Below are 12,878 nucleotides of genomic sequence, written 5' to 3' on the forward strand. Positions count from 1 at the left end.
CATTAGGGTGAACAATTTTAAAGAGATCTTGGGACTCCTTGATTGTCTAGGAGCTTGAAGAACTTTATAATGCTTACTGGGTGGATATACTTCCAGTTTTGAGTGACTTCATGGATATATAACAGCCCATAGGCACAAAATGTACTCTCTGATTGAGCGTGTGTGTGGAAGAGGGGGGCTCGGGGGTTGGGGAGAAGGTGGTTGGTCTCCTGGACATATAACTATTTGTATTCTATTCAACCTTGAGCTTGCAGATTATAATCAGATTTGTGCAAGAAACTGGCAGCCTTATAATAACTATTGCTTAATTAGGGGGTTGATGTACTACCATGAAAATTTACAACTCAGTCATTTGAAACATAATACAGAGCAAAGAAGGAACAGTAGCTTCAGTTGGTCCATCCAGCAACCTTTTTCTAGGAATGGGAGCTGTGGCACCATGTTGCAGTCTACACTCTGATTAGTGGGGTGCACATGAAGCATAAGAAAGAAAAGTGCATATGCTCTGTGTGTGCGTGTAATCTGCATCATTCATTTTAATCTATGCTTGTTATGATAGATTTATTTTCAAACTTCAATACAGGAGCCACATAGGTTAGTTATCAATATGATGTATTTGGATTTGTTGGTAGTGGTTTTCAGTTTATTACAAGCTAGTTTGTAAATTGTTCGTTGCACCTGCATCTAAAATCTACTTGGTTTTCAATTGGTAATTGATGTTGAATAATATTATATACTATTTATATTGTGGGCTATTCATGCAATAAAACTCTAGTCAGTTCTAGGGTATATCCAGGCTTGTTGGTGAAATGGCATATTTGTAATATCTTGCACTTACATTGTGTGAAAGTGCTAGATATTTATGGCTTAATTTGGGGTTTACAGTCCCTGAGGAACTCGAGAAATTCAATTACTTGTTTTTGATGAAATGACTTCATTCTTGGAATTTAGGGATTTCTTGACCAATGGCCCATCCAACATGTGGTCTTTCTCCCATTTCTTCCTATTCAGTCCCCTTTGACTGGATGGTTACATGGTTTTCTTGATTATTTTTAATAGCAGCTACTGCAGTTTCATGATTTCATCTATGGTAATTGGTTGGTTCTATATTTGGTTATCTATTACTATATTTAGCAACCAAGGAATTTTTTCTTTAATTTGGCTTTTTTTTCACTTTATTTGTTACGACTTCGATATGTCTGCAGTTGATAGTTATTCCTGGTTTGTGTAATCATGCTGGAATTTGATTTGATGCTTATTTCATTATCTAAATCTGGTGAAATGAATATGTATGCTGAAAATATTTTATTTTGTGCAACCATCACACTGTAAATTGTTTGTCCATATGGTCAAGCGTACTAAGGTTTTTTTAGACAATGGTGTGCTGTTCATGAAATTCCAACAAAGGCGTTTGATTGCTTTTGTAGATTTCTTGATTGGTATAGGTTCTGTTTGAGCCTATGTCATAGGGACATGCAGTTTTGACACGTCCCATGAGACACAACCTGATACGTGGAGCAACAAGAGTTACTGCACGATGTGTGGATGAGACAGGTTTGATTGTCTGATGCAGTCAACCCATGTTGGACATGGTCATACCTGTGTCAGAACACAAACTCGTCTATTTTGAATAAAAAATAAAAAATAGAAAAACAAAGATATTTCATAAATAAGCAAAAACATTTTCAAAAGAACTTTATAGTCTCTTTCATTATAGTAGGGTGCAAGGTGATGAGTCGGGTGGGAGGCTCATTTTTAGCATAGGTAAGTGAGCCTTCCGTTTCCATCGATATGGTACTATTCTTACAAATGCACAATAGCCTTCTCATGACTTACATCTCACCCATACCATTGGTGAATGTTCCTCCCATTGTTAGGGGAGTGCAAATGCACGATAGCCTTCTCATCGCTTACAAACCATTCTTTCTTATGAAAATGCACTTAAGAAGAAAATCTTAAAGAATATATTGTTTTTCCTTGAAAAAAACAACTTTCTTTATAGGGATAAAATAGTTGTGAAACACTTAGATATCAAGTTCTATGGTCCATGAGTTTCCAACAATTACAACTATGAGGAAAAGATTAAGGACTTCCAAGATAGAAAAAGGAGTTGTTTCATAAGATATTGATGTAGCAAGCCAGTGTTATTGTCTGGCTTTTGTATTCATAAGCGTAAACCAAAATAAAGGTGTGGAAACGTGACTTACCACAAATACTGATCATTGTTCTTGTGGATGAAAAATGCAGTCTCATTGGCTTGGGAGTGGGTACTACAAAATGGGCGCTGAAGGCAACGATATCCACAAGACAAATGTTCCACATATAAGAGTTGAATTCCGCCATGAGGTAGCAGTTGTATAAATTTGTCATTTCCTGACTTCGGACCATGTTGAAAACATATTTAAACTGATTTTTCTATTTGAAGACGTGGAAAGAAGAGATGCAGTATATTTACTTGGGACACAAGACTCACAGACGAAAACTGAACCATGAACAAGGTCTACAAAACAGGTGATTCATTGTCTAAGATCCAGCATAAGCTGCTTGTTGTCGTATTCATTTTTGTATTTCTTATATTGGGGAAGTTTCCTTAAGAAATAATGATATGTAACAGGTCTTTATGATGACGTTTCTCCTACAAAATTTAGTCAACTGCAATGGGATAAGTTTTGGTCCATTTTTGGTTGCATGTTACTGGGGGAGTTGCCTGAAAAAATAATGCCATGAAAGAGGTCTTTATGAAGGGTGCTAGATCTTGCTCATGCTACTTTGCTCTGGCAGCTTGTTTTCTACATAGATTTTAGCCCATTTCAATGTGAGAAATTCCATCCAGTTTGAAGGTCTCTTTTTCTGAAGTGATTTCATCCATGTTTTAAGCACTTGCAGTCGGTGAGGGACTCATTTATTGTACAGTTCAGCAGCCAATTTTATGCTCTTGAAGCTCCGTTTTGAATTTTGCTGTTTGGTAATGACTCTCCAAGAGACAACTTGGATACTGGGATGGGGTTGCAAATGATTAGCTTAAAGATCAATATGTTTTTTCATTAAACTTGTTTAAACAGTTAATGAGTGTTCTGTGACTAAATGTGTTTGGATGAAATTTTTTCTTCAATCTTCATTGTAAGTTTGTAAAACATTCCTGACTAAAAAGTTTTGGCCCTTTATTAGCTTAATAATGTTCTGGGTTTCCTTGTATCTTGTTGCTTTCATGGTAACGTAGAAATAGTACTTCAGGATCTTTGCTTGTATCAGATAATATTATTTCTGCTTTCATTAATATGGTTCTTTTTATGCTACATTTTTTGAATGGCCACATTATTTGTTATTCTGCCATTTTTGTCAGTACCAAACATAGAAAAGCTCGCTGAGCTAAATTTGCACATTAGTGATAAATTGTTTTTCAGAAACAAAATGCATAAACTCATTAAGAAAAGAGAAAACAGGAGAAAAATATCATAAAAGGAAGAAATGTAAGGGAACCGCATGAGGTGTATCTCTATCGATTGTTGATTTATTCTGAAAGAATGAGTTGAGATTTGATAAGTAATCCAGTTAAAGCTGCAATCTGTATCGATTGCTACATTCTTTGAATGGCCACATTATTTGTTATTCTGCCACTTTTGTCAGTAGCAAATATAAAAAATCTCGCTTAGCTAAATTTGTAAATTAGTGAAATTATTTTCAGAAACAAATTGCATAAACTCATTAAGAAAAGAAAAGCAGGTGGAAAACATCATAAAAGGAAGAAATGTAGGGGAACCACACGAGGTGTATATCTATTGTTGATCTAAACCAAAAGAATGACTTGAGATTTGAAAAAGTAATCCAGTTAAAACTGCAATCTGGATGCATGCACACACACACGTCAGAAAGAGTGGGAGACACAGACAGGCCTGGTGGCCGGTGATCGCTGGTCCAATGCCCAGCCTATCAAAATGAGGAGATGATGACATGACACTGTTAATGACTGATGATGAAGTGTGATTCAGATAAAACATCCTTTTTATCTATTTTTTAGATAGCAGATTCTCGCACCTACTTCGCTGGTAACTAAAAATGTTTTTCATTATTTTGAGAAATGTCAAGTCTCTTATTGGGAGCCAGTGTTGGAGAGGAGATGGGAATGGAAATGGAAATGGAAATGGAAATTAGAGATGAGGCTGGAGTTGTCACTACATCCCTGGGAAGCAGCACTTGAAAATGACCGATCTACAGCCATGCTACACTCGACACCATTCTCTTCTCCCAAAACAGGGTTCCCAAACACTTAGTGGGAGCAGGTGGTATTTAATGAAGGTGGTAAGTAGTATTAATTATACCTTCATTAAATACCATTACCCCTCCAATCTCCCGCTCCAAAACAGAGCCTAAAAATCAATAACCGTCCTCTCATCTCATCATTCATCACAAAATATACAAAACATACAAAACATACAACTAATACTCATCAAACTCTCTCATGAGATAAGCAGACACCGTATCACCATTGTAGGTCATTGCAAAATGTGTCAAAATCATGCAAAGGCAACAGTTAAGATTGTTCTGCAGCTACCGCAGCCCCATGCATATGAACACCATGGCCTTCGGCTGCTACATGGTTGCCGTTGGCATAATACATCATTCTACCATCACGACCTCTTTCTCTAGGATTGCTATTTCTTGGGCAATAGTAGTTTCCAGAATCATAGTATTATTGGCTATGACCATTCATTCAGGTAGCCTCCTGCGCTGCTAGTGTCACCACTTCCTCTTGGATTTGCATACTGCCTTCGAGGTATGTTTTCATGCTCCTTGTATTCAGCATCTACCCCATTTTGCTGGTCCTGTGAGGGAGGTGATGGTGGCTTTGGAGCATCTGCAGATGGATCCATAGATTCCTCTTCTTCAACCTGCAAAAGCATATATGACCATCATCAGAACACAAATCCGATGACACTGGCATTATCAGAAAGACACAAGCTACTACAACGTCATAACCTTGAGAAGTAGCTCTCCTTCGAGGCTTGATTGATCACCATGTATGGATGAACCACTCGCCAAATTGTCACCTTCAAATTCTGCAACCTCCTCATTCTGTAAAATTATGGAGTTGAAAATAGGTTACTCTACACGGAGGGAATATTACAAGTCATACCCAAAACACCACGAAAAAGAGTCTGATCCCCTGCTAACAGCAATAATGAAGCAAAGTTCCAAGAGCAGATAAACCATGAATTACCCAGAGAAAACAGATCAGAGAGTTAAAACAGGTTACACTACACAAGAGTTGCTCTACATGGAGGAAATATTACAGGGTTATACAGAAAACGCCACTAAAAAGAGATTGACTGCCTTTCATGCTAGCAGGAATAATGCAGCAAATTTGCAAGAACAGATAAACCCAGAATTATCTGGAGAAGAGGTTGTCCTACACGAGCTACTCTACGTGGAAGAATATTACAGGACCACTAAAAAAAGATTTGACTGCCTGCTAACAGCAATAATGCAGCAAAAGTTGCAAGAGGAGGTGACAATTTTTTGACACTAATCATGCTCATGAACCGTCAAACCCCAAGCTCATCTTTAGGAAATGGAACTAAAAGACACTGTGCCCATTGAGAATCCTTTGCCAACTCACCTCGCCAATTCAGATTTTAGGGAAACCAACTCCAATAACCAAAGAATATTGAGAATCCTTTGCCAACTCACCTTTTTAAATTCCACAGTACATGGTGAAACAAATGACATTCCACTTGGAAGGCATTATTAGAAAAGATACACTATGGTACCCTTTAAAATGAAGTACTCTTTAAAATGAACTATTGTTATATAACTGCCTTGATTTATTCTCAAAAACAGCCCTTAGTAGTTTAGGTGATGTTGAGAAAGGCATGCAGGTAGTTATAACCTAATTAACAATTAAAAAGGGTAAACTTAAAAGGATTGACCTCCATTTAAAAACACATCTGCAAGCAATAACAAATATAATACTTCTTGCGCTAAAAACAAATTTTTTGACATAGAAAATACTGAAAATGAAGGAGTTTAAAGTGCAATAAATTAATTATTACCACATCTGCAAGCAATAACAAATATAATACTTGTGCTAAAAACACAGTTTTCTTGACATAGAAAATATGGAAAATGAAGGAGTTTGAAGTACAATAAATTAATTCTTACCAAAAGATGACATGTTAGAAGACGGAAAGAATATATCTATACCACCATATTTATTGGCAATTGTACACAACATTTATTTCACATGGACATGGACATAGATACAACATGAACACATTTGATACAGTTTTTGCCAATCTAGCATATTAGGACATAGTTGTGACCTCCCATTAACATGTATTGCCACATCGACAACTGTTAAAAAATTGAAAAATATATAAAAGTCTATAATTGACACAAATTTGCACTGTCTAAGCTGAATCATTAATGCAAAAGACCAGGCTCAGAAGCTCGCTCATGTGAATTTCTTCAAAAGCTTGAAGCTAGGTAGTTAACACTTCTCACTTTATTGAAAGCATGCTTCCAAAGACATGAGACGTTGCAAGGAGAATGATTCTTTCATTAAAAACACATTTATACAATTTTCATCCCTGTAATAAAGGAACCACCATTGAACTATTTTAATTGAACTGATGAATAAATCGTAAATGATAAGTCCTTTACTATACATTTTTTGATAGGCTCCTTTTCTATAATTTACTTAAACATAAACAAATATGTTTTTTATTAAACTAAAGCACTTTTCGATCTACAATAATAAGTCAAGGCAAAAGAATTCAAATTTGCTTCTCACTATAAGAGCATGGACACAGTTATGCACTCTTCTACATATAGTTCATTGACTTTTGAGGCTAAGGAGGCAAAAGCTCGCTTCATGTAGGTTGCATTTTAGTGAAGCAAGAGCTACAAAGTTCAAGCCTTAGCGTCACACGTCAGATTCAAGATAATCGATTATGGTGACCACCTGTTTTGAATGGTTACATAAGTCGGCAACCAATCACTATGTTTAAAATTCTCAAGGTTGACTAAGGGCACATAGTTAATAGGGGGTAGAAAGAGGCCAAGTCAGAGGTTGATAATTCAAGAAGTTCTGTAGTGTCCTACAAGAGACTGATGCCATTTTATTTCCATCCATTAAAGAAGATCCAATAGGAACGAATAATACACAATGCATATGCATAAGAGTGCAAGTTTTGTAAACCCAGTGAATTAACCAATGAAATTACCAAGGTATTAATTCTTCAAACAATTATTTAAAAAATGTTCAATCTTGTTATACGTTTATTCTATAGGTCTTTCAGACATACAGTAAGGTGCATGTATAACACGATTCTTCAAGTGAATATTCATAAATTTCAATCTCGTGATGTGTTTATTCTATAGGTCTTTCATGCATACAGTAAGGTGCATGTATAGCACACAAGCATGGACGCAAAAGGGGAAACAAATAATTTCATGTAGCCGTGCACCATAAGTAAAAACATGATATAACAAGAGTAATTTGATGTAGAAATCTCACATACACAGCCTACTTATTGCATGTAGGAAGCAGACAATGATGGATAGTTGAAAGCTAAAAAAATCACTCAATAAGAAATAAAAAACATACAACAATCACCAAAGAAAATGCTGATAATCTCATATAGTCAGACAATAGAATTCGATTTTGATTGAGGAATATACCATCTGCTGATAATGAGTTGCAGCACCTTCTGGATGGAACACCTGCACTTGCCCGTTTGACTCGTGAATTGCAAACCGTGCATTGTAGTTCCCAGCAGCAGCAGCCACAGCCGCAGCAGCCTCGGCAGCTGTTTGCTGGCTCAACTTTGTCATCTGTGGGGTCATTGTGAAGTAATCCGACGAGAGGATCTTGTTCAACCGTTCTCTCAGCCGTGCATCTGTTCAGCAACTTAAGGAACAAACCAACAACGGACCCACAACTAAACAAACTCTTAATGCCAACCTCACACACACACTCCCACCAATTGAAACCACCACCCAAGATTCTTTAAACACAAACCAATTTCTTGCAACTTCAAAGCTCAAATGCAAAATAAAATAGTTTAGAAAGGACCCTGACAAAAGTCATGGAGTCATCAATCTGAACACCGAAACCGAAATGGACTCAATGAGGAATTACTCGATGAAATCCATTCCCTGTTTCACTTTATTCAGCGTATGTAAATAATTAACCAAAACCCAAGTAGAAAGGACATCCGTAACTGCATCCAATCACTAGAAAGGGTGCTTCGATGCACCCACTTATCCAGAAAAATGGGATAAGCTTGGAAAATACATTATTCTGCATACTAGAACATCCCACGTTATCCCATTTATTTGTATAAGTGGATGTACTCAACCACCACTTAAATGGCTGTTCGGATGTATCCAGAGGCTGGGCTAAGTTCCACATTTCATTCGAGAATCAAAATCTCCAATCCATAAAACAAGAGAAACATGAAAGAAAACCCAGAAAACAAGAAGAAAAGAATACCAACCAAAAAAATCTTGAAAAGAGGGTTGAGACAAGAAAGATACACGAAACCCCGGAATTGGGGCGGATGGGCTGGTCGGAGTTGAGGAGCCAGAGCTTGGCATGACGGAGGCACTCCTGCAACGCCTCCTTATGCGACATCGTCGAGTCGGGCGACCGGGAAACGACAAGGCTCCCCATGAGGGATAGCAAATCCAGGTCCCTCTCGGCGAGGAGATCGGTGGCGTCCTCCGTGACATAATCGTAGATCAGGCAGGAGCTCCGCTCGTGGGACTTGGTGAGCATAATTGAAGTGAAATCCATCTGCGGCCTAACATCGAACAGAGACCCAAAATAGAGCACCTTCAGCAGATCCTCCACGGCCTCGTCCAGGCAGTCCTCCGAGGCCGAAGGCGGACGCTGCCCGTTCGCGGGCTCCACCAGAGGAGGGGCGGATACAGCTTTCTCGCGGGCTTTGAAGAGAGAGAGTTCCTCGTTGAGGGCGGCGGAGAGGGGCTGGTGGAGCTTCTCGTACTCTTCTATGAGGGCGGAGAGGGCGGGCTTCGAGCGGAGGACATCCTCTTGCTCCTTGTTGATGGGCTTGCCCTGCGCCTTGCTCTCCTCCGTCTGCAGGATTCGGTTGTACTTCTTGCGGAGGGCGCGGAGGCGCTTGCTCATCATGCTCAGCACGGGGCCGTCTTGGGTCATCGATTCGGCGGTCGCCTCCGTCGTCGTCGCCATTGCCGGAGCTTCCCCCTTCTGCTCTTTGCCAAACAGAGAGAGAGAAGAAAAGGAGGAGGAGAAGAAAATAGAAGGAAAAAGATGGATTGCTCGGGGTTCAAGTGGTGTGCATTTGGTGACGTTTCCTCTTCTCAGAACAGGAAGAGGCGTTCTGAAAGGAAGAAGAAAGACAGGGAACGACGAGAGAGAGAGAGAGAGATGTTAGTGTTATTATAAGTAAAGGGTAAGTGTTTGAAAGGGTGGGCTGGTAAACGAACCGAACGAGTCGAGCTTGGGCTGTTCCGACTCGGCTCGTGAACCAATCCCGAGCTCGTTATGAGCCAAGATTGGCGAGCCGATCACGAGCTGGCTCGTTTTTTATTTTAATTTTAGGTATTTTTTAAGCTTGATAGGATATAAAAATATATACTATATATAAAATACTGAAAGGGGTAGTAATGGGTATGTGCTAAATGAGTTTTTCTACTCTTCCTGTTTTTGCAGTTTCGACCCATAAATGTGTTGGGTATGATCCATTTAGGAGGAATCCATACTTGGATCATGTGTTTTCTGTAAAAAAATGATATTTAGAGCTTAAAAAATTTACAAAGATTTTGAACGGATGATTTTTTGAACGTTATAAAAACCCACTTATGTATCATAATCGAACACTTAAAGAGCTGATCCTTAAAAAATCAACTACATAGATCCCATCTGTACTGTTAGAATTTAAAAATAAAATGAAAAAAACTAAAAAACTTATTTAATATGTTTCATTTAGCAGATACCCATGACTCCCGAAAGAGGTATCATCGAACCCCCTTTTATCAGACTCAATCGGAAATGCACCTTGCGTGCAAGTGTTTTGAAAAAACACTTTAGTGGCGGTCTTTGATCACCACTAAAGAGCGACAAAAACGCAAGAAAAATATGTGCCACTGATCTTGTGCAATCAGCGGCACATATTGCATTGAATGAGATGTGACTTTGGTAATAAGAAAGACATGGGGCCCATTAGTGGACTAGAGGATGGGATCTAGTCTTGCCTGTTTAAAATCTTTGTGAATGTAACCAACTACAGAATGAATAATCAATTTGGTTCTTTCAAGAGAGAGCAGGAAGCAACTCTTGAAAGCATCTATGTGGTTACCAGAGAAGGTTTCATAAAGCCTAAGTCGGTCTAATAAGTAAGCCCTGCACTAATTGTTTGCAACCATTAAAAAAAACCAATGTGTCATTGACGAATAATAAATGAGTAACTATCGAATATTGTTTATAAAACCTCAAAATTTTAACCTGAAAATGTCTGAGATTACCTTCACTTTTAAATTAAACATTTTGAGCAGGTTACAATACAATCAATAACATAACTGAATTAAAATACGAATAGCATTCATATTTAAATTTTTATTCAGTCTTAATAATTTTAAATACATATAAGAGTATTTTTAGTCCAAAATAATAAAAAAATGTTTTTAGGTGAGAATGAACAGTTTTGATTATTCAATTTTTTTTTTGTCTTTTCTTTGTTTTTTCTAATTTGACCGTACAAACATGATCCACATGGTTTATTTAGCATAAATCAACTTTTGAACCATTAGAACATCACATGTGAGCAGGTTTTTATAAAGTTTCAAAATTTTCATAAATTTTAAAGCTCATGAAATCATATTTTTTATTAGAATAGCAGGATCCAACAGCCTATTTCTAACAAATAAAACATGTTGAACACATCTATGAGGTCTGATTTGCAAAACACATCTTAGAACAATGTAAATGAGAAGAGAGAGAGAGAGAGAGAGAGAGAGAGAAAGAGAGAGAGGAATTTCAAGTATCCTACACTTTGCAAGTCCCATGTTATTGCTGTATGAATAGCATATTGCAGGAAAATAACCTAGCAGCACAATGATTCTCATCAGATACAATTCTGTCCTTTCAATCACACTCGTTCATGGAGACGCGTTTCCAGAATTCATTGATGAACCAGGACATCCGTACCTTTGTACTTGTACCACTTGACACAAACAAGAAAGCACACAAAATTCACAGCACTACAACCAAATAGTAAAAGAGGTCTAGTCTTCCATGGTTCAGATCTTCATTCAACCAATTTGCATGATTCCCATTCCCTGTTATCGTATGAACAATGCTCAATGAAACAGATGAGGTAATTTGATGCTGCCATTCCAAGAGAGAGAAAAGAGCCAGTAACTCATATTGTGAGGAAACTGCTTGTAGTAAAACTCAACCAGCCCAATTATACTAAAAGCCTCTGCCAATCCAGCAAAGACAAATTGTGGTATATAAGTCATACGCCAAACGTTGATCCAAGAGGGCTTGATAGAGCAAGGATCCTCCTTGCCTCAACCATGTCTGAGACCAACATAGTGGTCACACCAAGTACCATACCTACATCTGTACATTGAAGTAATGTGAACCCGCCATCCCGGCCGGTGATTGCGGATCTCGGGGACGCTGAGCCTATTGTAGAAGGGCAACCACAGGGATATGGTGAGCAATGAGAACAGTGAAGGAGACTGCTGGGATACAGAAGTGCTTTCCAATGCGTATTGTATGGCTTGAAGAATAGTGTATGTAGATTGTTGAACTATGGCTATGTAAAATATTATACATGAAGCACATATTGGGATCACTCTAAGTAGGCATTTTGCTTCTTCAACCTTTTGAACACTACAGTCTCCAAGAATTAGATAGTAAGCCATCAGCATTAGGAGCACATCAGGTGTCTTGATTGCCTCCTTGTCCAGGAACCTAGTTATGCATGAAACATATTATTGGTCATGGGTAACAATTGTCACATGAAAAATATAGGAAGATCTACCTTGAATACATGCTTGTGTGTGTGCAAAGTCTTAGTTTTCAGAGGCATTTGCAAGTTTGCAGACCTGCTAAGAAGGGAAACATGAGAAATCCTTTTGACAACCAGTGTTACTTCTCCAATTTCTGAAGGTTCTTTAAAATTTGAGATTTTGATAATTAGTAAATTCTTACATATTTGTTTTCTGTGCATCTGCATGTGATTTTTTTTCTAGTTAGATGGATAAAACCACATGTTAGAAAAATTGTAAAACCCACGTAAAAAAAAAATAATAATAATAATTTATCGGACCCGGGTCGGAGGCCCGCCCTCATTGGGGTTTTAAAACCCGACGCAGGGTGAGGGTTTTAAAACAAAAGCCTCCCATGTGCGTCCCACCTCACCCGCGCCGCTCCACCCCCTCGGCAGATAAGGGAAACCCTTAAGGGTTTCCCCAAATCCCCCCTCCCACGAGCTTTTTAAAAGCATCGCATGAGGGCAGAGGGGGCATGCCTCCCTCTCGAGCCTCCATCTCCTCGCACCGACATCCCTGCAAACCGCGACGCCTCCTCCCTTTGGTCCGATCGTCGTCGCCGCTGCGACCACCGCCGATGACCTCAAAGGTATGCCTTTTTCCCCTTCTCCTCCCCCGGTCTTCTAATCCTCCTCCTCTCCCTCTCTTTGTAAAACCCACAAAATTTCAATAATTATCAAACTAAGTAAAGGATAAAATCCTTTGAAATAAATACGATAAAATGATATAGAGTCGATCCAAATGGATCTTGAAATCCAAACTGGATCAAATGGACTCAATATTTGGATTTGGATACGACGTATGGATTCAGATCATAGATGGATCCAAAACCC

General features: G+C 38.5%; 2 protein-coding genes across 2 annotated transcripts in view; one reads left to right on the forward strand and one right to left on the reverse strand.

Annotated features, from left to right (window-relative positions):
- LOC149829097 (AMP deaminase-like) overlaps window positions 1–3,273 on the forward strand; it is a 50,630-nt gene extending 47,357 nt beyond the window's left edge. Inside the window, exons 18-20 of the mRNA XM_090017898.1 lie at window positions 2,248–2,346; window positions 2,426–2,511; window positions 2,615–3,273. Of these exons, the coding sequence (XP_089874024.1) occupies window positions 2,248–2,346; window positions 2,426–2,511; window positions 2,615–2,624 (195 nt within the window). The 3' untranslated portion in view covers window positions 2,625–3,273. The remainder of the gene's footprint in view (window positions 1–2,247; window positions 2,347–2,425; window positions 2,512–2,614) is intronic.
- A 1,150-nt stretch (window positions 3,274–4,423) lies between these two features.
- LOC149829098 (uncharacterized) lies at window positions 4,424–9,380 on the reverse strand. The gene is made up of 4 exons (XM_090017280.1): window positions 8,539–9,380; window positions 7,681–7,898; window positions 4,978–5,073; window positions 4,424–4,889 (listed from the first exon to the last, which is right to left on the reverse strand). Exons 1-4 carry the CDS (start codon window positions 9,212–9,214, stop codon window positions 4,698–4,700), a joined length of 1,182 nt encoding a protein of 393 aa, XP_089873406.1. The 5' UTR covers window positions 9,215–9,380; the 3' UTR covers window positions 4,424–4,697.
- Window positions 9,381–12,878: the final 3,498 nt, after the last annotated feature.

The sequence above is a fragment of the Nuphar pumila genome, chromosome 9, assembly GCF_984573655.1.
Source record: "Nuphar pumila chromosome 9, dmNupPumi1.hap1.1, whole genome shotgun sequence".
NCBI classification, from domain to species: Eukaryota; Viridiplantae; Streptophyta; class Magnoliopsida; order Nymphaeales; family Nymphaeaceae; genus Nuphar; species Nuphar pumila.

Coding starts and splice junctions, on each gene's coding strand:
- LOC149829098 (XM_090017280.1), bottom strand. CDS start 9,214: ATGGCGACGACGACGGAGGCGACCGCCGAATCGATGACCCAAGACGGC. Junction 7,899..8,538: donor CCCCAATTCCGGGGTTTCGT/GTATCTTTCTTG, acceptor GTTGCTGAACAG/ATGCACGGCTGAGAGAACGG. Junction 5,074..7,680: donor CAACTCATTATCAGCAGATG/GTATATTCCTCA, acceptor ATAATTTTACAG/AATGAGGAGGTTGCAGAATT.